This window comes from Peromyscus maniculatus, chromosome 6, assembly GCF_049852395.1.
Source record: "Peromyscus maniculatus bairdii isolate BWxNUB_F1_BW_parent chromosome 6, HU_Pman_BW_mat_3.1, whole genome shotgun sequence".
NCBI classification, from domain to species: Eukaryota; Metazoa; Chordata; class Mammalia; order Rodentia; family Cricetidae; genus Peromyscus; species Peromyscus maniculatus.
The window spans coordinates 98,329,924-98,357,056 of record NC_134857.1 but is presented as its reverse complement, the minus strand read 5'-3'; the positions used below and the strand labels follow the sequence as shown (position 1 = coordinate 98,357,056).

The 27,133-nt window shown below is 35.0% G+C and overlaps 1 protein-coding gene across 1 annotated transcript in view; it reads right to left on the bottom strand.

Moving 5' to 3' along the window:
- Dpyd (dihydropyrimidine dehydrogenase) overlaps positions 1-27,133 on the bottom strand; it is an 837,903-nt gene that overhangs the window by 715,502 nt on the left and 95,268 nt on the right. The window contains exon 3 of the mRNA XM_006977841.4: positions 8,523-8,605. Coding sequence (XP_006977903.2) covers positions 8,523-8,605 — 83 coding nt within the window. The remainder of the gene's footprint in view (positions 1-8,522; positions 8,606-27,133) is intronic.

Sequence of the window (27,133 nt, the reverse complement as noted above, 5' to 3'; positions counted from 1 at the left end):
GCATCATTTCATGTGATTAACTCTATGCATTTGCTGACCTATGCCAACGATGCTGATAATAACAAATACACCATTATCTGCAAATACAGTGAAGAGATGCTTTTGTCTTCGGATTACAAACTATCTAAAGGCAGTCCACTTGGGTTTTTAGTCATGCATTAGATGACAGAAGCTAAGTCAAAGAAAAGACTGTTACCCTGGCAGTGACTATCTGTTAATGACAGAAATGGTCCCAACAATGATCTCCTCTATGAGGGGTTACTTGCACTCTGTTGACCTGGGGAAGGGTTTTTTTTTTTTTTTTTTTTTTTTTTTTTTTTTAGTGAGAACCTGTTGAAACAGGCAATGAAAGAAAATTTGAGGAAGAATACCATTAGTATAGTATCAATTTTTAATTAAAAAAGAGAGCACCAGTATATTTTCTATGGCTGTAATTACAAACATTTTGTATTCTTCAAATGTATTCACATGCCCGGATAGTTCTGATTATAGTAGTGATGTGTATTTATTCCTGAAATTGCTAAACACAAATATGCTACAATGCTAAACCATCTAACATCACACATAGCATAATATAATATATTCAGAATTTTAAAAAGGAAAATTTCCTTACACTCCATATTATTTGAATAACCTACCAATTTCAATATTAATTGAATTTCATGATTATTATATTTCATTAAAATTAATTGAATTAATTATAATTTCAATTATAAATATTTTGTTAAATCTTTCTCATTTATTTTGTATTCTTTTAGAAGCCTACTTTAAATTATCTCAGTTTTCTAGTCACTTACTACATTTTGTAATTTGCTACTCTCAGATATTTAAAAATTCTTTTTAAAATTATAAAATAATTTTATGGAACCTGATTGTATGCATGTAATCCTAATGCACATAGAAAAAGCAAAGGGAATTCTAAATCCGTACATACTGTCATACCTAGAGTTTTCTTTGACTTGGAGGAGGAATTTTATGTATATATACTATGTAAACACAAACATAATATATAATTGCACATGCATGTTTACCACCAAAACATGAAAAGTAGGACAGTGATAATGTTTTTATTTAGATGGACAAATTCTCAATAAGATAATTCTTTGCTCAAATTATGGTGGAAAGTCAGTTAAAGAAATAATAATTTAGCAAGGGATGCATTTAATAGATAAAGCAGTACTTATGTCCAACCACACAGTGGAATAACTTGTACATCAGATGGCAACTGGCCTCACCACCACTAGATATTAACAAGAGAGTAAAATTAAAGATATACTTCAATTCCTACATTGACACAAAGTAGGCTTGGAAACCTGAATAACCTGTTTTTGTTTTGAAATATCCTGTGGACTTCAATCTTCCTATCTGAAGTTTAGATTATTATTTATAGTCCTGAATCAAGCACATTACAGCAATTTTAACTTTTTGATTCAAATAACATGTACACTGATTGTATCTCCTAGAAATCATTCTCTAAGTTGACATGGTTAAAATCTATTTTTTGACTCTGCATCTATGCTGAGCTTCTGTTGCACCTTCAAATACTATTACCCACACCAGGAAAAAAGCCAGCAAACAGAAATTGTACAACTCAACATCTCCACCTAGTGACAACAATCTCAACACGTGATGAAGCCAAGCAAAGAGGAGAAGACTCAGCTCTTGATGTCCTGGCAGCTCCACTGGATGATAAGAATCCAGAAGCAACAGCCCTCACCCAACAGCCAGCTCCTCTAACACAATACTAGTTCACATCTGGACACTTTGGGTCTCGAGTGAGTGGTCTTGTAGAGCTATGTCCTTCAATCCAACCAATTTACATTTCCATACAGTCATTAAGTCTCGATAATGGATTCCAAAATATTTCACTTTTGTTTTTCTTAATGAAAAATATTATATTCTACATCACATTCTTTTACAGAATTTAACTTCTTTGTTTCCCAGGTTATTCAGTTCTGCTATCTATCATTTCCACTTGTCAACCTCTTGGTGTTCATTGTTCACTTCTGTCTCTGGAATTCCAAGCTGACACATGTATAAAAAAGCCTCACCTTCCCCTCAGCCTTCATTACAGGATCCAAGATAGGCACCAAATATTAAAGTGCAGAAATCAAATCACCTTGGAGTGAAGAGAGCATTGAATCAGCTGAGATAAGCAGAAAATACTATGAAAGGAAGGCACAAAGTTACTCCTAAATTCATTATCATACAGTGGACCAGAGACTTGACCTGGAGAAAGTGACATTTTTCTTGTGCTTAGATATGTGTCTTTAGTTTCATTATTTTCACAAACTTTGTAGAAGATTTCCACAGAAAAGGAGCATGAGGATGGGTGATATACAAGTATGTAAGTCATCTCTTGGGTGTTTTATGTGTGAGGACTACAATGAATTTCCCAATCAGTTCCACAAACATGTACGACAGAAGCAAATTATTTTAAAGTTACTTTGTGCTATTAAAAGAAAACAATATATACAAACATTGTAACATGTGGTTAAAAATTATTCCTTTATGTTATTCTCATTCCTCACACCAAGTCTCTGAAATTTACAATCTTACTGAACAAATAGGTCAGATAAAACTAATATAATGGCTGATGTCACAATTAAATCTTATTCAGTTGGACCAAGGTTATATACAGTCCATTATTTTAAAAAAAATATTCAGATTTTCTGTAATTTCTATGGCTCCTGAATGGCATTTATAGATGGTAAATTAATAAAAAGGATATGTTTATTTTAAGGCTATTAGTGGTTATTAGCACTTCATTCCTCAACGTATTAGTAAATTACATCCCTCATGACTCTGTGAACATGAGAATGGCTATCTTCGCACTCAGAACTCTTCTCCCCACTGAGCTGAAGTTACAGTCACCTGCAAGCAATTTCTGTAATTTTTTAAAGCTTTTAGCTTTCGTCTGCCAGATTAAAATACTGTCAGAATATTCTGGATAATCTCAATCATAGTTTTCCAGTGATATACCAAGTTATTTTTTTTATCTGTTGTACAGGTGGCAAGACAGTTAACTGAAGTCTTTAAATTTTGCTGATATTTTCCCATGTATAGATTTTAATGTAATCAAAGCTTTGTGATTATTTCTAATGATATTTAGTTTATTATCTTCACTTGTCAAACCTCAAAGATATGGTCACTTCCATAATCCATTGGAATCTGGCCTTTTAATTTTTTATTTCATTTAGCAATTTAATACCCATGAAGTTTGCTTTGGCCATTTGCAATAGGAATATAAAGCGATTTCCCTTTTTGAAACAGCAAAAGTTTATTCCACTTATTAAGTGATTCAGCATATTCTGAATAATTTGGGTACTTTATCTGAATAACTTCACTAGATCTTTATAGGGATTCCTGCCAAGGACAGCCATTGAGTGACTATAATACAAAGAAAAGCTTACGAATTCTTACATTCACTTTGAAGACAATCCATTTCATCAACTGTCTTCTTTAAATTTTAATATATTATGAGCTTATCCTTCTTCAGTCCTGAAGATTGAAGCCAGGGCCTCACAAATACTAGGCTAGTGCTCTACCACAGAGCTACATTCCTAGCACCTTTTTACTTATTGGATTATTTTCCTGGTTGATCTTCTTAGGCCATTTAGAAACAAATAATGATTTCGAGAATAATACTCATTTTTTTTCTCTTCTATATCAACCCATACTTGTTAGCTTGGGTTTTACACTTGTTGCTCTGTTGTGAATGGAGCTTTTCTGTCATCTTCATAAGAAAGAGAGCACTCCTATGTTTGATGTACATGACAATGGTACTGTCTCTTGTCTGTAACTCCATCACTGTGAGACTGCTGCATATCATTTTAGCAATACAAAATCTTGCTTTTAGGAAAGTACCATCTAAACCACAGTCATCACGTGAATTCTTTAAGTAAAGTATTTAAATACATACAATAAACAATTCCACTGTTCTAACAAACTGGCCACATTTTGTGGGCTCAGTAGCCATGCTCTGAATGTCTCTATGGTCCACAGAATGTAGATAGGGACCTACCAACTACAATCTTCACTCCTCAGATGCTCCATATTATAGCCGTCTTACTACTGAAGGTGAGCAATTGAAATTTAAAGTCTTAAAATGTTTTTCTTTTCTTTTCTACTTATTAATAAAAGCATTTGTAACTTCAGCTGTGAAGCTTCCTTTTGCACAGGCAATGGCAAACATTAAACTAAGAAGAGGAAAAGGAAAGCATGAAAGCAAAATGGAAGACTTAGAGTAAACACTAATCCAGCTGCCCACACGTTAACTCTGGGCTGGACTCTTCAATACTAAAGCAGGCTTGGCTCAGCCGTGGTAGTGATTCAGGAGGCTGAGGCAAGAGGATTGCTATGGGTTCAAGGTCCACTTGGACAACATAGCAAGTGCAAGACCATCTGGAGCTACATAGGAAGACTGTCTCAGAAAACAAAGCCAAACAACAGCAACAACAGCAAACACAGATTCTTTCCTCTTCAGAGAGAGGGGGTTAACCCCAAAAGAATTCGTAAACCTGGATCTTGGAAGATGGCTCCGTTTGGAAGGGCGCTTGCTGCCATCTCTGAAAACCTGAGTGTGATCCCCAGAAACTGACTCTCAATAATGTGTCCTCTCACTTCCACATGTGTGCCATGGCTGTGTGTACACACGCCCCCACACCCATCCCCGACACACACTTGCTTCCCCTGGGTCCAACAACTTACTCCTAGCAGAGTGTTGAGTGCTAGCATTTTGCCAGTTCTAGGTGAAATCAAATAAACATGCGTTCTCCTATATTCCGTTTTTAAAGTTATCCTATTAGATTTTTACTCCTGTTCTCATTCTCTGATTTGATAAACTACTCTTGAAAATCCCACACCTTCCCATGGCTACAAATATCAAAATACTAACAAACTCCAAATGGGCACATCACCCTCACTTTTGGTCCTAAATTGTGGAACTATATTTTTCAGGTGCCCACTTCACATTCCACACATGGGGCAGCCTTCACTATCTCAGATGTATCTGAATAGAAAAACCATTCTCATGTAGTTCTTTTTCTTCTTCCCTCTCTCGGGTACTATATTTACCTAATGTTCTGTTTAGCCAGAATAATAGACAGATAAAGTTGTAGTTCCTATTCTTTTTACATAGTCTGAAGTCATCTTTACACCTAGGATCCTGGACATTATTAAAGCCGTTCATGAAACTGATGAGCTGATTCAAGATGCATAGCAAAGACTGGTCAGGGGAAAAGCTGGATGAGGATACACAGGGCTGAGCAGGGGCAGATGCAGGAGAAGCTTAGTAGATCAGGAGGTACCAAACAGGAGAAAGGTCCCAGGACATGAGTCAAGTTCAATATGCCAATTCTAGCCAGATGTGCCCTACCTATCTCCTCCACCCTCAACCTCCAAACATTCTCAGAACAAGAGTGCCCCTGTGGACACCTGAAGTCACTGAAGAGCTGGTGAATAGATGAACTGGTGAGAGAAGAGGATGCCTCCCTTGTTAAGCTAATCCATGGTGGTGGACAAAGAAAGGATCTACTGTTAAGTGTATAGAACCCTGGGCGAATTCAAGTATACAGCCTGGAGAGCTGAGCGACCTAGCTTCTCCTCCACTGGAAAGTGAAGCTAATTTTGAAGAGCCAAAGGATATGGTTTCTATACCTGCATGGTACTTTCTCATCTGTACTTCAATTCTATAGAACAATAAATTTACCTATATAATTTTATACTCAATGTTATCACAATATCCTAATATCCTAAAAATCCTTTAAAAATATTTCTTAAAATAATTTAAATTGTTTTTCACAGAACAGTAGATTCTATAGCAAGTTGGCCTGCACCACTTGCTACCAAAAATATTTTCAATGAGCTTCCAGATGTCAGTCTCTCTGCTAACTGAGGCTCCCCTAAGTTATTGCTACCTGTTTCCTAATGCTCCAAACCTGCTCTGAGGTCCTGGGGCTCCCATTAGCCCAGTGAAACCCTGACTGCTCCATTTGTAGTTATGAATTCATGACATGGAAGAGATCTAATATTATTTTTTTAAAAAGCCCATCTGCATATATTTGTGATAAATATAATAATAATTCATTCACACACACACAAAAGCTTGCCTTCTATCACAGCCTTACTGTTTTTAAAGCACACCTTCACATTCCAGTGTCCTGTTCATCACTTTATACTGTTTTCTCTATATACAACAGTGTCCTTTAACCTCAGTCAACCTCTTCACCTCTCTGTCAGTCCAGCCATTCTTCATATGAGCAAGAACTTTCACAGATGAGAGACGTACTTTTCTCCTTGAAAGTTCATGAATCACATTGAGATCTCTTCTGTCTATATTTTCTTTTCATGTGAAAGACTGAGTTCTTGGTGTATTAAAAACAGAAGGTGAGCATGAACAATATACTACATCATCTAATGTTACTAGTTACTAAATTATTTCATTGCATTTAGTGAGTCCAGACATTCATATGTGCATGCATGTATGTGGACACATAAAATATTCAGCCTAAGTAAACAAGTGCATTTCACCACCATGTGATTAAATTCTGAATTAAATTATCTGGGCTGTTGCCCTACTCATTGCATGGGTGGTCAGGGGTCATTCCAACTAGGTAATTAATGCTGTTTCCCCACCCCCACCCATTCATTCCTACTTGTTCTCTAAAAGCAAGCTCTCCCAGTATGTTCAAAATACTATTTACTTTTAAAAACTGGCAGAATTTAATAATCGTTTTATCTACAGTTCTCCTACAATTTGACTTGTTTTTTTTTGTTTTTTTTTTTTTCTTGCGGACAGATCTCCTGCAAAGCTCACAAATCCTTCCGTTCATTGTGTTGCCCCCATTCACATCCACATCCATTCACATAGCCCTTTCAATCCTCTCTGTGTTTTTAGTTTTCAGTTCTTTTATTCAAAAGCATGAGAGCTGGCATCCTCTTTGTCTTCCTGTTTGTCTACGTATTTATTTCACGATGAATGGAAATTCAATTACCAAAAAAAAAATTGGCTTCTAAATAGATATTAGTATGCACATTTCACATATTCAAAAGTATAATATAAGCTCTACATAAATGACATGTTCAATTTGTAACAGTGTGGTAGTTTTCAATAAAGAATAAAAAATATATTTAAAAACAGGAGTTCATTCATGATTTTTGTCCTAGACTTTCCTGCAGTATATTTTATACCTCATTTTTAATTTACAATTATTTTCAGTAACTTAAACTTTGCTAGACTGCCGCTGCATTTTATATAGACACAAATTCTCTACTGCATACTCTGTTTTATTTTTCCATCTTTTTTATTAGTAAAGACATTAACAATAAAATAGGTTCCCTTGCTCCAGCTGGTAATTTCTCCTGCACACTAGTAATATATTATTCCCCTTTTTGTGACATCATAATCATCGATACAGAAGTACCATGTATCTTTGTGTAGAAGCTACTGTTTCCATTAAATTTAATTACCTCCCCCTGTGGTTTTAAATAGAAGTGGCTTCAAAATGAGGGCAGCTTCTATTAAATTTAATTACTTTCTCCTGCTGCTTGCATGGGAAAAGGGAGGTTGCTAAATGAGAGTGGCTTCTAAACTAAAGTATATGGTAGCTGTGTGACAGCAAAAACAAAATCGTGTTGAAACCCCCAGCAAGTCTGTCAGACATCCCGCTTCTCCTAGTTTAACTTTCTGTACCTTAAAGCCACTAAAAGCAAATGAGCATTAAGACAATTTTTAAGTAACATTTTTTTATGAAGAAAACAAAGGGAAATGCACCATTTCTTTGCAGAAATGCAGAGTGGGCCACTGTAAGGTTCAAGCTGGGAACTTTCAGGGCTAATGCTGTTTGTGACTTTCTTGTTCGAAGGATGATAAACTGATTACTCAGACATTGTTAATATCTAGTTAAAAACCAATTTAAAGGATGTTTCATTCAAAGTTATTAATAAGATAGCAAGGCTGGTGTGATTTTTGAGAAAATAAAAATAGTAATGTTAAGTGAAAAAAAAATCAGGCTACTTATAGGTCTTTGCATCCAAAAGAAAGGGGTTCTATGCTTTGAAATACTGGGAAAAAAAGTAAGTTATTTTAAAAATAATTTTTAATCTTTAAAATATGACAAAAGATGAAATTTTAAGTACTTCTTTTCAAATTAAATATTAATTAGAAAATGGTACTCAGGTAAGCTACCTTTACACAGTGTTTATTTTCCACTCACAAGCAGAATTTAGATGAACAATATTTTCATTCAATTGCACAATTTAGTATAAATATAAAACAAGACACCCTGTAAGCATTTTAAGTAACAAATTAAACATTTACATTTTTTACTGTGCACTGAGGCTTAACATTTATGCAGCTTCAAAACCAAAGTACAGCCTCAAGGGAAGTCCCTCTACTGACAAATTAATACCTTAGAGAACAGAGCTGAATGGTGGCAATGAACTCATTTGTTCCCCCAATAATGAAGAATGACTTTTTCTTTACCACATCTGTGACTGTTGCTATGGTGACCCAGACTTACCTCATTGCTTCTCGGAGAGCTCCTCGCTCACCAAGAGTAGTGTGCTTGATGTCATCAAAATTATTCTCTAGCTTCTCACAGGTCTGCAACACATTAAAACACTGAATTAATCTTCCACACCCCCAGAAAAATTACATCTATGCGGTTATGTAAAAATATAATCGATTGTATTGATCATGGGCTCATGAAAAATAGGCACAATGCTTTAATTGGGTGGGATTCATTAAAATCGACACTGAAATTCAACAGCCACAAACTCTCAAGTCTTATGATGCAGCTGCAGGAGAAATCTTTTCATTACATATATATTTTTTTTCAATATAGGTGTAAAAAAAGTGTCACACAAAACTAGCCAAACTGCTAGGGCTCAGAATAGCAATTAGTTTCCTAAAATAATCTCCAATTAATTAAAGCAAACGTAAATTGAAAAGAGAAAAATCAGTAAATAAGCTCAAAATAACATTGATAAGTGTATATGACAATGATTCATTTCAAAATTAGGTAGTGTGTACTGAAATGGAGAGGGTCACAGTGTGATAAAAATTCCACAAATTTTAAGCATATTTAAGAACCACGTCCTCAGAACAACCTCTTCTGTTACATTTGAAATTGCATGTATGAATCCACATATTTTTTTATCTCAAAATACATCAAACTGATTGCTATAATATCAAATATTTGAGGGCTATTAAATCAAGAAATCACACCACAGGCAATTTAAACTTCATAAATGTTTCTATTAAGTAGTAAATACACTGGTTACTAGCGCATTGAAATTTCTAAAAGTAAATTTAAGTTTTTACTACAATTCTTAATTTAATGGTATACTTTACATAAACAACTGTATATAATGTAACAAGTTTTAGGAACATAGAACATCTATCAAATTTAGACTAAGTGGGTATTTATTATAATCTTTTCAGACACTGGTGTTTTGTAGAGAGTGGTAGCATTTAGACAACAAAAAGTTTGGTTTTTTTTTTTTGCTTTTGGTTTTTGGTTTTGTCTTTTGTTTTTAATTTTAGAAGCAGAATATTTAAGTAATAAAATTTAATTATTAATGTATCATTTCTATTCCCAAGTTATAAATAAACATGCTGGATTTCAGAAGACTTAGAACTTAGATTATTGATTTCCAATGTACAAGAGTTAATTAATTTCCAACCCATTGGTATTCAATTCATCATGCTCACCTTTAGTTCTTCTATTTTAACTAGATCAAATTAAGGAAAATATTGTTTTACTGTTTAATCAAATTACTTTATAATGGGAATCTTGAAATTTTCTAAAATAACTTAAATTCTCGATTCCTTTAACTGATCTAAAGTCATTTGTTGGACACATGCATTGGAAATCATTTTATGCTCTGGATTAGGATTTTTTCATATTTTTAGTTTTCTCACAAAGAAAAATATTTGCATCTAAGGATGCTGAATATATTATTTTTTTCTAATATTTGGTTAGTGTTTTATGGCCCATTTACTTGAAATGTTCTTCAAAGTAAAGAAAGCTTCCTTTAGTATTAATAAGAATGACTTGCTGGTGTGTATTTCACCTTTTGGTAAAACCTGCCTGTGAGGTGACATTTATATGGTTTAATACTGAAAATCACATCATATAGAAAATCAATGAAGTACTATTTCCCTTAAACACCATCTGTCATTTGGAGTCATTTTCCCATAATTAAGTTTCAGTGCCAACAGAATCTATTTTTCAATTGTATTCTGATCAATTGATCAATTTTCTATACTTGTGCCAGTACCATGCACCTTAATTATATATCTACACTATAATAAATAAATTTATTCCTACAAATAAATGTAGGAAAATAACTAAATAGGAAAAGACAAAATTACATCATCTTTCATGAAGAAAATTCAAATACCATAACAATAGTCAAGTTCTATATGATTATTCAACAGTAAAATGAAAATTTAAGCCATAACTTAGCACCACTATATATTTTTGATGTGTGTAAAATGAAAAAGAGACCATACAGTGTTGCTGTCCGAGTATAAAAAGCTCTACGCTAATAATAGACCTGTAAACTGTTACAGTCACTTTGAAAAACGTAGGCTATCGCTTCAACAGTCAACCATTTGCTTCTCTGGCCCAGCTGTGTTACACCTGAGGATAATGTATAGTGTATTCATCCAAAGGCCTATGGGAAATATTAATGTAGACATTGTTTCATATTCCCAAGAGTAAAAGCAAAGAAGTTTCATATTAAGGTGAAATATATGCGATGTAATACATTTATACCCTAGAAAACTATGTAGCACTGAGAATCAATGACTATAACTATACAAAGTAACACAGAGGCACCTCAAATAACTAAGATTCAAAGAAGTGATAGACAGAAGAAAACACACTCAAAGATACCCCATTCTAGTTTTCTTCTCTGTTACTGTGATAAAACAGTGACCTAACCAACTTCAGGAGGGAAAGGCTTTACAACTCCCAAGTAACAATCCATCAACTAAAGGAAGTCAGGGCAGAAGATCAAGGCAGGAACCTGGAGGAAAGAACTGAAGCAGAGGCCATGGAGGAACCTGCATATGATCTTACCCCTAGGTTACATCAGCTACATTTCTTACATAGCTCAAGCCCAAGTGCTTAGAGATGGTACCATCCACAGTAGGAAGGCCCTCTATATCAATTAGCCATTAAGAAAATGCACTATAGACATTCCCACAGGCCAAGCCAAAGGAAGCAATTTCTCACTTAAAGAGATTCCCTCTTCCAGGAGTGTCAAATTGAAAACAGAATCTAATCTATGACTTACTCCATTTGTATCAAGTTCAAAGATGCGCCAGGCTACAATGAATAATCTAAAAATTGACAATGTCATTTGGAGTCACATTAAAAAGAATGAAATATCAAACAACTAAAAACTATAAAGAAGCACATTAAAAATTTTTTTTGAATGGGAAAATATCCCATTGCAATGAACTGGAAGACTTCCTATTGCTAAGGTGGTGCTATTCTTTGGATTGATCCAATGACCCCATCCAATTCATAGCAAAATGCTACTTGATTTTTTTTTTCAAACTTGGAGAAACTTCCCAAAATTCACCTGAATGCCAGAGGCTAGATATTCAAATCATGCTCAGGAAATGGAATGAAATTACAGGAATTAGAACTCCAATTTCAAAACCTTTTTACCATGAATACAGTTTGTGTAGTTGTGGCAAAAGATTACAAACATACATACTAAAGGACAGAATTGAGAGTGCAAATGGACCCTAACACTTATAGTCAATCCAATATTTAAAAGTGAACCAAGAAAATTCACTGTGAGTCAGGATGGATTTTGCAGAAATGACACATGAGAGTGAAGTCAGACTCTTGACTCATACAGCATTCAAAAACCAACTCAAAATGATCACAGACCTGGACAAGAGCTAAAATTCAAAACATTTCAAAGGGAGACGTTTGTCTGACTTTAATTAATCTATGAAAATCAGGGTTTTCATAGATCAAAAAAAAAAAAGACCAAGAAATCATACTTGATAAAAGACTTGTCTCTTGAATATACAACTCAAACTCAATAAGACAACTTCTGCCTCCCCTATATTTTTAAATGGGCAAATACTTCTCAGTAGATAGATGTCCAAAGAAAATACGAAATGGGCAATGAAAATTTAAAAATGTCCACTTAATTATTCTTCAGAAGAATCATGGATCACCTAATTCAGGAAGAAGGGTAATAACATCATAGAGCTACATTTTCGTTTGGTCACATGCTGACCATGTGAATGTAAAGATTCTACCTCATTAGAAAACATTTGGTGCTGTCTTAGAATGTCAGCACATGAACCAGGTGAGTATAATCAACATATAGTTAACAGAATTATGATCAGCAATTACACTTTTATAATATGAGTTTTATAATGAAACAAAACATGATTCCATATAAAAATGTGTATTCATATTTTTACATCAGCACTATCAATAACTGACACCAAGTAGAGACAACCTAAAAGCCAGTAAAATGACAAATGGATAATCAGTGTGGTATCACCATACCGCAGACCACTATTGTCTGTAAGGAGTGAAGTCACATACATTGTCCGCTGTGGATGAGCCATGAAACATTATGCTAAGTGGGAAAAAAAGTCATATATAAATGATAGCATTTTATAATTCCATTTATAAAATACCTAGTCTGGGCAAATCAATAGAAAGCAGATTAGTGGTTGCCAAGGGCTGTAGAAAGCACGAGGTAGGGTGTTGCTAATGGGAATTTGATTTCTTGGAAATGAGAAGAAATGTCCTGGAATTTGTGGTAATTAGGACGCCACTTGTGAATAGACTACAAATTATGAAATTATATTTTCAAAGGGTGAACTATGTGGTATGTGTGACATAACTCCACAAAACTGCTACTTTGAAAAGAGGCAAGATAGTCTACTACAGCACTGAAAGTATCTGGCGCTAGGAGGTTAGAGGCTCTTCTTTGCACGGATGAATTAACTTCTTGAAAGTTCCCTTAAGCTTCCACATGAAATTATAACAATAAAAAGGTTTTGAGGGAGATTGAAGGAAAGATTTGTTTATCTTGACCTAAGCATGATATAATATACATATATATCAAAATATCATGTTATTTCATTAATATGCACAATGTGTGTGGCTTGAGATATTACCTCAAAAATAAATTTAAATTTCAAAGATATTCCTCCAAGTGAATAAGTTCATAAAATTTTAATACTGGCTAAGAATTGTAAATAAGTATCATCCAAATGGAGTTAAAATTCAATAATTTAAAGTACTTCAAAAAGTCTGACATAACAAATATTTGCTACAGTTTAGCAAGATTATGCTTTGGTTTTGCTTTTTATTGTATGGGTTGTGGTTTAGGGATGTTTGAGGCAGGTACCAAATTTGAGATTTTTTTTCTGCCTCAGTTTCCCAAGTACTGAAAATATAAATGAATATTACAACATGTGGCTTTTATTTATTTATTGTTACTGTTGTCTAATGATTGATTCCTGAGAAGGAATCTGATTCTAATAAGCATTTGACATTGCAGTAAGTTAATTACATACTTTTACCTGAAGACTAAATGTTTTCCTTAGGTTTTTGTTTTGTTTTGCTTTTGTTTGTTTGGAGTTTTGGGTTGGTTTGTTTAAGGACAGATTCCTACAGTCCAGGTGGGTCTCAAAATTGCTACACAACTAAGGATGACTGTGAAGATCCTCCTGCACCTGCATCCTAAGGTGTGGGATTATAGATGCACTATACCACACCCAGAGTGTTGAACATTAAAAAACAACATTTATAGGGTTGGATATAATTTCAAAATGAGAAATTGAATGATTTGTACCACAAGGCCAGTACATGCACATGTTTCCAATTCTTCTGCACTAACACCCAAGCCTGGTTAGAATCTAGACTTCCGAATTGAGAACAGAGTTTCTTTTGTTGTTGTTGTTGTGATTTTTTAAAATATTCTTTTATATTTGGCCGTAGTACCAGCAGTCAGAAGAAAAGGGGAAAATGCAGCAGCATCTCATAGGTATGTATGTATGTATGTATGTATACACATATATATGGAAGTATATATACATATATAGACTATATATTTCAAGTAACTATATATTTATACTCTAGTGTAAAATGTCATTTCTAATATTCGTACAAAATTAATCAGCTTTTAGACAAAACTGGTTCTTACAGAAATTCATACACCATTCTCATGGGAGTGAGAATTAAGGGGAGAAGACTAAATTTTCCACATTAAACAAATAGTTAAATAAAAGACTTTTAAATCTGAGAGACTGTAGATACTTATTACAACTGTTACTTACATGATTTTTTTGGGGGTGGTTATTTATTTTATGTATGATTACTCTACTGCATATACACTTTATGCCATATCAGGGCATCAGATCCCACTAGAGATGGTTATGAGGCACCATGTGGTTGCTGGGAATTGAACTCAAGGCCTCTGGAAGAACAGTCAGTGCTTTTAACCACTGAGCCATCTCGCCAGCCACCATACATGGATTTTTTTTTAAAGCAGATGCTTCTATGAAAACAAATAACAATTTTTAGGGAGATGTTTTAAAATTAAATATTATGCTTATGGAAAACAAATGTCTTAGTCAGGGTCACTATTGCTATTTATGAAACACTATGTCTAAAAGTAACTTGGGAAGGAAAAGGTTTATTTTACTCATACTTGCATTTAAAATTTCATTATCAAAAGCAGTGAGGGCAGGAGATTATGCAGAGGCCATGGATGGGATGGATGCTGTCTACAGGCTTGTTCCCCATGACTTGCTAGACGGCTTTCTTATATAATCCAGAATAACTACCTCAGGTATGGCACCACCCACAATGGACTGGTTCCTCCCCCATGAATCACTCATCAAGAAAATACCCTCCAGCAGTATCTTATGGAGGCATTTTCTCAACTGAGGTTCCCTCCTTTAAGATAACTCTTGTTTGTATGTCGAATTGACATAAAGCTAGCCAGCACACCAACTAAGCTTTCTCTGTTTCTCACAGCACTGTTCGTCATCATAGCTGTATCTAGTGTGGAAACAGTGCCCTTTCCTTAGGGTGAAAATAAGAGAGCTGAGGAGATCATGTAGAGTCTATCGTTGGTTACACTGCCAGTGAACACAGAAAAAGTTTAGGGAAGCACCATGAAATGATTATATTGATAACTAGAGTTTTCCTTAAATGTTCATAATATTCCACTGAACTTATGCGTAATTATTTATTTGGCTAATTTCTATTTTTTGCTTGTTTTCTATTATCTCTATAAAAACAAGGGAGGAGTTGGTGTGTAGAAGTGAATTAAAAGATTAAAAAGTCTTAAGAAAGGAAAAAAAGAAGGGTCACCACAATTATTCATTCAAACTAATTTGCTATTTAATGCAAATTATTACTTTCATCTAAAACCCACTCCAAGTAGGTGACCACTATCATCAGAGGTGGCATCACAAATGAAAATTCAGGGTGTTTAATTCTAAATCACTATATTTTTGTTCCTTAATTCAAAAATTAATGGAAAGCAGTGTTAATGTCCTCTTTGGTCACGTGATATTTTTAACTTCCTTTTCTTTGGAATTAGATTACTACAGCTAACTATTTAGGTGAATTACTGCTAAGTCTGAGGTATTTCTTTTTCTTTTCAAACTTTAAATGACTGACTCTTGCTATGAAACCTCCTCTTATTAAATGGATGCCTTCTCAGTGACAACTTCTAAACCAGACATAGACACACATATTTCTGTTTAATTGCCATGAATACTTTTTTTCAAAAATTTCCGTGCCCGTATATCTCTTGGTCACATCTATTTATCTGTAATTTAACAAAAATCAATCTGTGTGTCCCACGGTGCTTTTGTTCAGCTGATTATTTTTAAGCAAGCCTCAGAGACTTTGCATTTTCCAACGGGAATTAGCAAAATTACACAGCACTGTACCTGAAGCTTTTTATTTTAAAACAATCATCTTCCATTTACCTATTGTCTTTAGAACCAGCGGTGCTGCAGGAAACATGCAGTTTAATTTTTAATAGCGTTGGCAAGGCATGATAATTGCAGTACTATAATTAAGAGAGGATTTTGAAGATCGTAGTTTAGCCATTTAAAGTTACTCTCTATGCCTGAGCAATAATGCTAGAAGCAAAATATCATAAAGAAGGGCAAAGACTGGAAGCTGCCTGTTACTACATTATGACACACCGGCTTGGATTCCAGCAGGAGTAGTAGGACCACATCCAGCCTATGTCATCAAGTAATCATGTTTGAAATGCCTTGGGGAAAGCTGTATGATAATATGAAGTAAGCAAGAATTAACGCAAAATTTTCATTATTTCTTATTAATTCATGTTCTTTTTTTAAATGCAAGCCAATAAGATCACCATTTGAAAACGGTTTATGTTCATATCCACAGACAACAACAACAACAACAAACAGAATCCTTGAGGAAACTTTATTGTTTGAGACACAGAGGTTTAAAATTATACAGATGGTTGAGATTCTACATGTTGCTACCATAAAAGAAAAGGGAAATGTATATTTGTATCATTTTCTAACACGACGTCATGGATTGAGACCACAAAGAAGAAGGAACAGTGGGGCTGGGGACATTCATTGGTTGGTACACTGCCTGCTGCACAAATACACAGATGTGAATCGGATCCCTAGCACCGGAGTAGAGCAGCTGGGTGCAACAGCATATGCTGCAATCTGAACTTTTGGGAGGTGAAGAAAGGAGGATCCCTTGAAGTTTATTGGCTAGTCAGCCTAGCTGAAATCATGAGCTCCAGGTTCAATGAGAGCACCTGTCTAAAAAAGCAAGAAGGATGGAGGAAGAAACTGACATAGAACTCCACCCTCTACATATATCCACATACAAGCTCTTTTGCACCCACATGCAAACATGAACACATACATGTACCATACAAAAAATAATGAAACTTCCACCTGCTTCCTCTCTCACCCCTTCCTCCCTGCCCTTCCTTCCTACTGTTTCCATTATCCCTATGATCCTCCATGCCTTCCTCCTCGTCATCTCAGTAAAACTTTAAATTTTATCTTGTATCCACCATTGTAGGGGGTACAGCTTATAAAAGAAGACACAAAATAATTGGATTGTAATTACTTTCAGATTCATCCCGAACGCACAGATATTTCTTGACTGTTTATTTTCCCCATTGAGATAGGAGATGCAAATATTTCTTTATAATATAGATTAAAAAAAAAAAGGACAGAGCCACAAAAGACCTGAAAAAAAAAAGCTCCCTCTATGGCTCAAGAAACCATTAGGCCAACCTTCTGTTAGCTAAAGAGAACATTCCAGAGTCTTTGAAGGACATTCAACATTTTAAAGAAGACAACCTTCAATTATTTTTAGGGGGGAATTTACCTGGAGATAGCTCAGAACTGCATCTTCTATCATGAGATAAAATAGAAAACCTAATTTAGTATAAGGTTGACTAAAAGAAAAAGAAAGAATGTTCCATGTTTTCTACTCTGAGCATGACTGAGGTTTATTATGCTCAATGAAACACAGAGGAAATAAGTAAGACTATAAGTATTTCAACAATGTACCTTAGCCAAAATATTTCCATACCCAGAAATAAAAATCAAATCCAAGATTATTACGTTTCATGAATATAAAAAAGAATCAAACTCCACAGGGCTTGAATTCTATTTCTAACAGTATTAGGCTCTCACCATATGTAACACACAGCTCAAGCAACCGACACCTTCATCTGCTTATCTTCTGCATAAATTTAAGCATTAAAATTCCAATTGGTCTGAGGCACATAGGTTCCCTGTCACGCTCTCCATCATTATCTTCTCCCTGACATCAAGGATTAATCACTACATAAAAATTGAGCCAATAACCTACCAAAGTCCTTTCTCAGCTCTCAGTTCACACGGGTATAGAGCAAAGAAAAATTAAAATCTTATTTGTAAATGGCAAATATATTTAAAGAAATGGTCCATTATGTTAATGCAGGGCAATTTCAGAAAACAATATCAAGCAAACACAACACAGATTGTTGGTGGCTGACTTTGCAGAGTAAGAAAGTTCCTGGAACCACTGGAAACTACCAAAATGCAGATTCTGGGATGGATGAATAATAGTTTGCTAGGAATGTCAAGCAGGACACTTCTGTCAGTGTGTGCTACATACCTAACAGTGTGGAGAAACAAGGAATCCAACATACACATGTTTAGGCCAAATTAATATCCACAAATATTTTGCAGGCAACAGTCTTTATTTGGGTCTGTGACACCACTGTGACAAATATAATGAGCAATTAAATTCCCAAGTGTTCAGATTTTGGCAGCAATTAAAGGAGAAACGGGAAACTAAGCATGAAAACCCTGTTTCAGTGGCTTCTTGCCAAACGAATCCCCATGGGTTGAAGGAAGGTCTAGAGTTTCAAGTGTTGTAGATTTTATGGTGTTTTATGATTCATCTGCATTAAGAATTAAGTAAAAAAATAATGAAACGAATATGTAGAATACCAACATCAACTCTGGAGAAAATACCAGGCACAATGCCCTAGCACTGAGAAATTTAAATAAGATCACTAAATAAGTTACCCTTGTCTAACCTGTGCCAAAAAAATAAAAAAAGCCAATCAAGCATATCTACCCCTTCATTCACATTCTGGATGGAGGTAGGATGAAGTATAGCAAAGAGAGCTAGAAGATTGTATTACTAAAAAAAAAAAAAAAAAACTAGATACTGCTATTTTTATTAAGCCCTAATTTTCATGGGTCTGTATGTGTTACTGGATAATCAAAATATCAAAAAAAAAAACAAGATGGAACTAGAATGTATATACTAACTAATCTAAACTTAACAAATTAGGAAAATAATTTTATTAAATGAAAGGTCCTAGGAAGTTAATGGCATAGCCAGAAGAACTCAGGTCCCAGAAGACAAAGAAACTAAAAGCAAAAGGTTGAATAGCCTTCAGCTGAGAAAGAGTAATCTACTGTCAGCCAGTGTGCCAGGTACAGAGCTATAGATATAAATATGAAAGATTTTGACTTGTTGCCACACTATAGAGAAAAAAGACAAGAGGCAAATGAACCATGTGCCTTTGCAATGATTAAGTTTTCCACATAAAGAGCAAAGATGTGAGGAGCCTAAGCCAAAAGTGGCTGTAGTCTGGGTCATCATCACTGTTGCCTACTGGAGACAATCCTAGACTTTTTATGGAAATAAGCTTCTTAAGTTTCCTTAATTATTATTGTACACACAATAAATGGTGAGCCAGGCACGATGCTTACATATATGATCCCCAAATAAAAAAGCTGAGACAGGAGGATCATCAATTCAAAGCCAGGTATATAGCAAGTTCCACCAGACTGATTCACATAACAAATTCTAGGTCAACCTGGGCTATTGAGTAGAACCCTATGGCATATAAGCCAAGAAAAAAATTAAAGGGAAAGTGGGGGAAGAAAGGAGAGGGAGAAGGAAGACGTAAGGATGGGTAAATAAAGAATAAGTGAAAGAGAAAAGGAGAGAAACTAAAAAGAGAAATAAAGTAGAAGAAAGAAGAGAAGAAATGAGAGGAAGTGGGTAAGAAACACACCAGAAGTGCATCTTGGCTCTTAGGCTGGAAATGAAAAGCAGGATTCACCAATCAAGCGTGTGTTAGGTCAGTGTTTTTACTGAAGTAGACTAATTTAGTTCAACAAGATGAATGGTACTAAGTGAGGACCTCACATCTAGTGGGAGGAGAAGAATCAGTTGACAAGAACTGGAATATGTCCTGATAATTCTCATAGCAGGAAGTGAGAGGCCTGTGACGCACTATACACTAAAGGACCTTAAGGAAATTGTCACAAGGAATGACAACAGTCCTGTAGAGGCAATGTCAGGTTCTTTACTGTAAAATATGAGGACAACTTGAGTAAAATTGTCCCTTCAAGCTTTCCCATTGCAATAACAAGGTATGTTAGGCAGTGAATATAATGGATAGTGTTATGGGGGGAAATCCAGAAAAAAAAATCATACAAGTAGATACAAATCTGGTGGAATCAGAACTTCCAAGGTCTAGGTCCTTCTGTACAATGAGTTGATTATGTGAAAGTGCTCCTCTGAAAAATGCTTTATTTTAATTGTTCCACTCAACTGAAGGCCTTGAAGGTAGCCTCACCGAAGTTCTATACCACACTCTAAGAAATAATGACTCAATTTAGATTTCTTAAAATTCCACATGAGCATCCTGATAGTAAGATATGATTTCCAGTTCTCATCAAGAGATTCATATTTCAGTAGATAATTGCTTTTCCCTTCACTGTGTCTTAACTAGTCTAATCCTTTCAGGGGACATTAAGATGTAATCATATTTAGATAATGTCATTTCACTAATGGTGGCCAGCTTACAAGCAGGCCCTCTCTTGGAGAATCATATGAGTCACAGGGAAATGTAATAACATCATAGAATAGGAAAGGTCTGAGCTCCACATATGGGAAATCTGTTTCTGAGGTCCAATTTTGCAACTAAACTGGTTCTGAATCCCCACGAAGATGAATGACCCCTCAATAGGCACACATTCCCTCATAAAATGAGAATGAGTGAGGTGATGAACGCAATGACTCATGTGTGTGAACATATGTACTGAATAAGAAAGCACTGTTTAAGTACTATATATATACTGTTTGGAAGCAGAGATTTATGTAGCCCAGGCTGGTCTCAAATTCATTGTACCTAAAAATGATTCTGAATTTCTGATCTTCTTGCTTCTTTTCACAAGTGCTGGGATTACAGATGTGCACCAATAATTCATGCATATATCAATGAGAGGTCAGTGAAAATTTAACTACTATATTTCTATTGAATTTTAATTTATTATTTAAAAAACTACCTACTTTTTCATAATATGGAGATATGCTTTGGTTAAGTTCCACATTCTTTACAAAATTATCAAGTAAACAAGTATTATTCCAAAATATATTGTTGAGACCTATATATCATTTATAGCTAAAACTCACAATACAGACATAGCATTTTCTGTACGTCCATTATTACATACTCATTCACAACATCCTGACAACAGGAAAGGCATTCCAAAGGAAATTAGAAGAATGAAAACTACTCATTTCAACTCTCAAAGCTCGCTTTTACCTTGAGAAACTGTAAAAACTGGCAAACCCTATCCCTATGTGATTTCTTGGACTCAGCTCCTTAATGTCACTTGTTGTTCTTTGGAACAGTGGTACAAAAGTATAATTTCTCCTCAAGGCCTTTGCACAAGATGTTCTGTACTTTAGATACTCTTCCTTGACACCTTCAGAGCTTTGTTTACATACAATGTCTTTAGAGAAATTCTAAAAGAGCCCTTAAAACACACTCACTTGCCACCCTTACTTTGCACAATCTTGTCTTGCTTTGCTCTTTCTGTGATATATGATGGACTTGGCATTATATTTCACCTTAAATTATTTTTCAAAATATCAGGTTCAAGGAGAGCAAGATATTGTTTCTTTATGTACTACCCCTATTTCCATAACACCCCTAACAATTAAAGGTCTTTTTAGCAGATGTTCTGGGAACCTTTGTGTGCATGTATTCATTCCCAAAAGGACCAAATACAAGCTGAATATTACAACTGCAAATAAAATTTAGGAAGAAAGTGACCCTCCATTGAAGTCCACCCAAATCTTAGGGGGTAATCATGTTCCCAAGTTACATATTCAATCTGGTAAATGAATGAAATTAATGTTGTCAATTCAATTATAATGATTCTTCTTTGTCTCATAACAACCAAGCTAATTTAAAAAAAAGTTAAAAAATAGAAGAGTAAAAGTGTACTCATTCATGAACTGAAACTGTCTCTTATACCAGACAATAATGGCGAAAACATAAAGTCCAACCTCCAGAAAACTTAATACAAAATAGAAAATCAAAATCAGTTATTGTTTGGTGAGCATAGATGGTAAGTAAAAGGAATATGAAGATTTGAAAGGGCCTCAAAAAACCCAATCCAAAGCAAAGCAAACAAACAAACGAGCAAATGCCCAGCGCACAGGCTTTCAGGGGAATTATCACTGGTAGCATCCCCAGGCTCATACAGACAATGCCCCATTGAGCTTTGGATCCCATCAGTTCCTCAGACTCCAGAGACAGGCCTGCCTGACAAACATTTTAGAAGAATGAATTTTAAAAAGTCTAGATCGAGCCGGGCGTGGTGGCGCACGCCTTTAATCCCAGCACTCGGGAGGCAGAGCCAGGCGGATCTCTGTGAGTTCGAGGCCAGCCTGGGCTACCAAGTGAGCTCCAGGAAAGGCGCAAAGCTACACAGAGAAACCCTGTCTCGAAAAAACCAAAAAAAAAAAAAAAAAAAAAAAAAAAAAAAAAAAAAAAAAAAAAAAAAGTCTAGATCGAACTGACAAATCTCCCAAACTCTTTTTTCTTAAGATTTTTTTTTTAAGTATGTGTTTATTTGAGGGTCTGCCACATACACGACTGCTCATAAAAGTATCAGGTCCCCTGTAGCTGGGAAGACAGGCAGTTCTGAGCCACCAGCCGTGATCGCCAAGAACCGCATCGGGTTCTCTAAAGGAGCAGCATGTGCTCTTCACTGCTGAGCAACTCTCTGGCCCCAAATCTCTCAAACTTTTCTGGGTAATTTTTCCTATACATGCTCATAAATTAAAATCAAATGATCTTTCTAGAGTATCAAACAAATTAAAATAAAATGTGTTTACAAGACACCTATGTTTTGAAGAGGGGAATTTCCAACAAAAAAATTTAAGATTACTAAAAATAAATTAAAAATAACCAGACACACGTGAGGCCGTTAGAACCCGATGGTGTTTACAGAATTGGCTTCATCGGGAATTTTTAAATAGCTACAAAGTTTTCTGATCAGAAATAATAATCTGCCTTTGAATCATTTTCTCCAGACATTGCATGGAAAGTGTTCATTCTAACGGCTTCATTTTGTTTTAGTAACATAACACTTAAAGGGATTTTGCGCATGTATGAATGTCTGTACTTAAGTGTATGGCAGAAGCCAAATTCTCATGACGTAAGATGCATTGACAGCTGGACAGAAGAGCAAAGGCGGCGCAATGCCAGCCGAGTGGATCCTGTCTCTACACCCAGCTGTGCACAGGCCAGGCGTTACCATTTCCAGCATCTGTAGCACTGGACCAACAGGAAGGAGCAGTTAGCAGCACAGTTTTAGCTTGCTGGCACCAGTTCCTTTCTGTAATCTGAAAATGAATGAGAGTTCACACAACTCTAAGCCCCTCTGATGAGTAGTTTAAGACCAGCCCAATTGAAAGAAAAGAAAAACCTAATTCTAAGCATTTGGGGATGTTCCCAAATGACAAGTCTACTGTACAGTTATGAATATGTTTCTATAAGGCATTTTTTGTTGTTTTTTTCCTTACCAAGAATAAAATAAACTGTTTTCTTTTCACCAAGAGTATAATAAATGAATTTCTTTCTTGAAAAACAAAATTGGCTTTTGTTTTCAAGCAGGTTTTCACATAGTTCAGGCAGGCCACACACTTGGTGTGTAGCCAAGGATGGCCTGAAGTCACTCACTCTTTCTCCCCAGTGCTGAGGTTGCAAGACTGTGGCACCACACCAAGTAAATTAGTTTTCTTAATATTAATAAATTTATCACCCTGAGTGTTTTATAAACTTGCTCACATTTTGTCATATATGATCGATATCATCTTTGAGCAAGCCACATGAAAATGACCACCAAAGATTTGATCTACTTGCATTGAGTTGTGTCTTCTGAAAGTGAAAAACAAAAAACAAAAGAATTTGCTAGTTTCTAACTTACAGAGAATATTACCATTACATTAATTATTAGTGCATAGAAAAACTATAGACATATCACCACACTTAGAAGCTTAATCTTCTAAAGGTAAAATATGTGATGTCATCTTGATGCTTTAAACTTAGAGTAAGCCCCTGTTGTTGTGAGGTATTTAAGTGAGGCAATAGACAGTTCTCACTGGAATATGCTGTGTCTATGCAGATGACCAAAGTTCTGGAGTTAGAGGTGAGGTGGGACAAGCCCTTTGCTACTACTCTGGCACTTTTCTTCATCTCATAGATGATTTTATGTGGTTGATGTTTTCATACACTGTATTTATTTTTTGGGATTGCTATCCACTTAAGAGTGTTAAAAAATGTCTCATTTACTGAATCCAAAGTATTTGGTTATACATACATTTATTAATGACATGGAAACATTAGTTTTGGTATTCAGCAATTAATTCTTAGTGTTTGAATTAGCCCAAATCTACAGAAGCTATGTAATCATACAGCTATGTAATCCTATGCAACACGACACACACCAGTTAAGATGCAAAGCTAGACACTAGGCAGACTCACAGCCATGAACATAATGTATTCTTGAGCACTGAAAAGCACCATTTATTTCACTTTTATATAAAGAACTAATGGTGGATGTCTATCATTCAAAGCTCTCTTGGTCTCTTGTTTAGAAAAAATCCCTATGGATCACACCAAAGTGAATAAATTCAAAGAGAAAGGAGCGATTTAGTAAGTTTGGTTTGGAAGTTAACAAGCTTTAATGTACCATAAATTTTAAATGTATATGACAAGCAAGCATGCAATCTAAATAAACATAAGCCTCTATCAGCTGTAACTAAATTGATAGCTGATTTCTGTTTATTAAAAAAGTAACATTTTCCTATTCACAGTTATGGAATTCTTGGTACTAGATAGATAATCAAACAAAAAAAAGCCCTAAAATAGTAAGTCTCATCATTATCTTTAAAGGCACATGCATTTTAAATATGTGAAAAAAAAGATTAATAGAACCATTGAAGTCCTTGTGTTAAGTTAAAATTCAGAAAAGCAGTCATTTTTAAGTCATAAAAGAGAAAGTCTTCTAATATTCTTTTGGTTTGGGAGGAATAAAGGCTTTTACTTGACAGCTACATGAGTTCATATCAAAAAGAGAATTTGGCAGGGGTTTCTGAATCTATAACAATTGTCTATTAGTCTGTTTTTAATAATTTTTCTTTGGCATGTAATCCTCTTTAATTAGATTCCATTCTCTGTTGTTTCAAGATTCCATAAACTGGTGTCTTATATACCAGCTGCTGAAGCAGGAGTTACTGTCTAAACGATATTCACAATGAGTATTTAGAAGGTTTACAATTATACCCTTGCTAATAAATTGTGCCATTTTCCCCAACAATTTTAAGTGCTAATCTTCAGAAGGCATTTTAAAATTAGCTAAAATTCTGTCAAGAGATTTACAAAAATTGTTAGCATGAAGATAATTATGTCACAGCCCTTGGACTCCATCTCTGATTGTGTGCATAAATCAGAAAATGTCAGCTGTGTTTTCCCTTAATAACTGCCCCTGCAGCAATATATTATAGTCTAAACTCTTAATATAATTTTTGTTTCTCTTTCCTAAATACCCAACAGTTACTTCAAAAGTTTGGAACTGATTAAATAATTCATATTTCCCAGAATAGTAACTGATTATCAGTTCCAAAATTGTAAGCATCAGCACTAAGTACGTCAATATGGAAGGGATAAATACATTTTCCATGAACTCTCTATACTACAGAGCAAAACAGTTCAATGCAACAATGTTTTTAAAATGTCAATTAGGCACAAACACTAACATACCCAATAACAGGGAAACAGAAGAAAAAAATCTGAAAATTCAAAATATTCACAATTTTTATTTTAATAAATGAAGCAAAGTTTCCTGAAGCATTATCAAATAACTTAGCTGTTGAAGTACACTACCCTCTTTTAATAGAACAAATAAGATCTTCTCTCATCTCAGAAGAAGTGAAATGAAAAACTATTCCTGCCCTTTATCCTAATAAACATAAATTACATTTTCTTCCGTTCAGACAAAATAGAGAAGAGGTATAAGTCTGATTTAAGTTTAATAAATGTTAAAAACAAACTTAGTAATCTCTATACTCCATTATCTAGTCTAGGAAGTATTTGATTGGTGAATTTTTCTTAGGCTAGATCATTTCAAAATTAACAGAGATAGCTATTGTCTTCTGAACACCACGACTCTGGGTGTAATGGCCATAAACTTGGGTGTGAGCTTTTTTTTTTTTTTTTGGTTTTTGTTTTGTTTTTGTTTTTGTTTTTTTGCTTGTTTGTTTTTTGTTTTTCAAGACAGGGTTTCTCTGTGTCAATTTGTGCCTTTCTTGGAACTCACTCTGTAGCGTGGGCTGGCCTCAAACCCAAAAAGACCAGCCTGTCTCTGCCTCCTGAGTGCTGGGATTAAAGGTGTGTGCCACCACCAATGTTTTTTTTTTTTAATGTTTAGAATACTGTCTCAGTCTGGAGAGATGGCTCAGAGGTTAAGAGCACTGACTGCTTTTCCAGAGGTCTTGAGTTCAGTTCCCAGCAACCACATGGTGGCTCACAACCATCTGTAATGAAATCTGATTCCCTCTTCTGGCCTGCACTCACACATGCTGTATACATAATAAATAAATAAATCTTTAAAAAAAGAATACTGTTTCAGTCGAAAAGATACTCTGGGCAAAAAGAAGTCTTTTGAAATGTCCTGTCACAGCAATAATCTACATACCAGCATTTTCTACATTACTCAATGTTGTGTCCGTTCAATAATATCTCATCATGGAAAAAGTGGTATACATTAAACAAGTGGAAACTAATGGTTGTGGGTGTCGCTGCTTGGGTAAACATTGTAGCCTCCACAGTGGCATCAAATGGCATGACCAAAGCTACCATAGAATATTTAAGTTGGTGCTTTTAAACAGGCTCAGAAATTCATTTTTAGGAAAAGAGATTTCTAATTAGACTTACAAATCCAGCCTCATTCATTTTTGGTTAAACCAGTGAACAAATACAACTTTGCCTAACAAAAATCTATCACATGCTTTCTACCATCATTTCTTGAGAGCTTTGGTAATCAGTCCCTCATAAAACATTCTTTCTCTCAGAGTACAGTCTTCAGTGTATCCGCAAGGACTACAGAGATGGCTCACTGGGTTAAGGTGCTTGCTGCCAAGCCTTATGACCTGAGTTCAATCTCCAAGAAAAAAAAATGGCAGGAGCAAACAGAGAATAGCCTCCTACAATTTGTCCTCATGATATACTCAAGTGT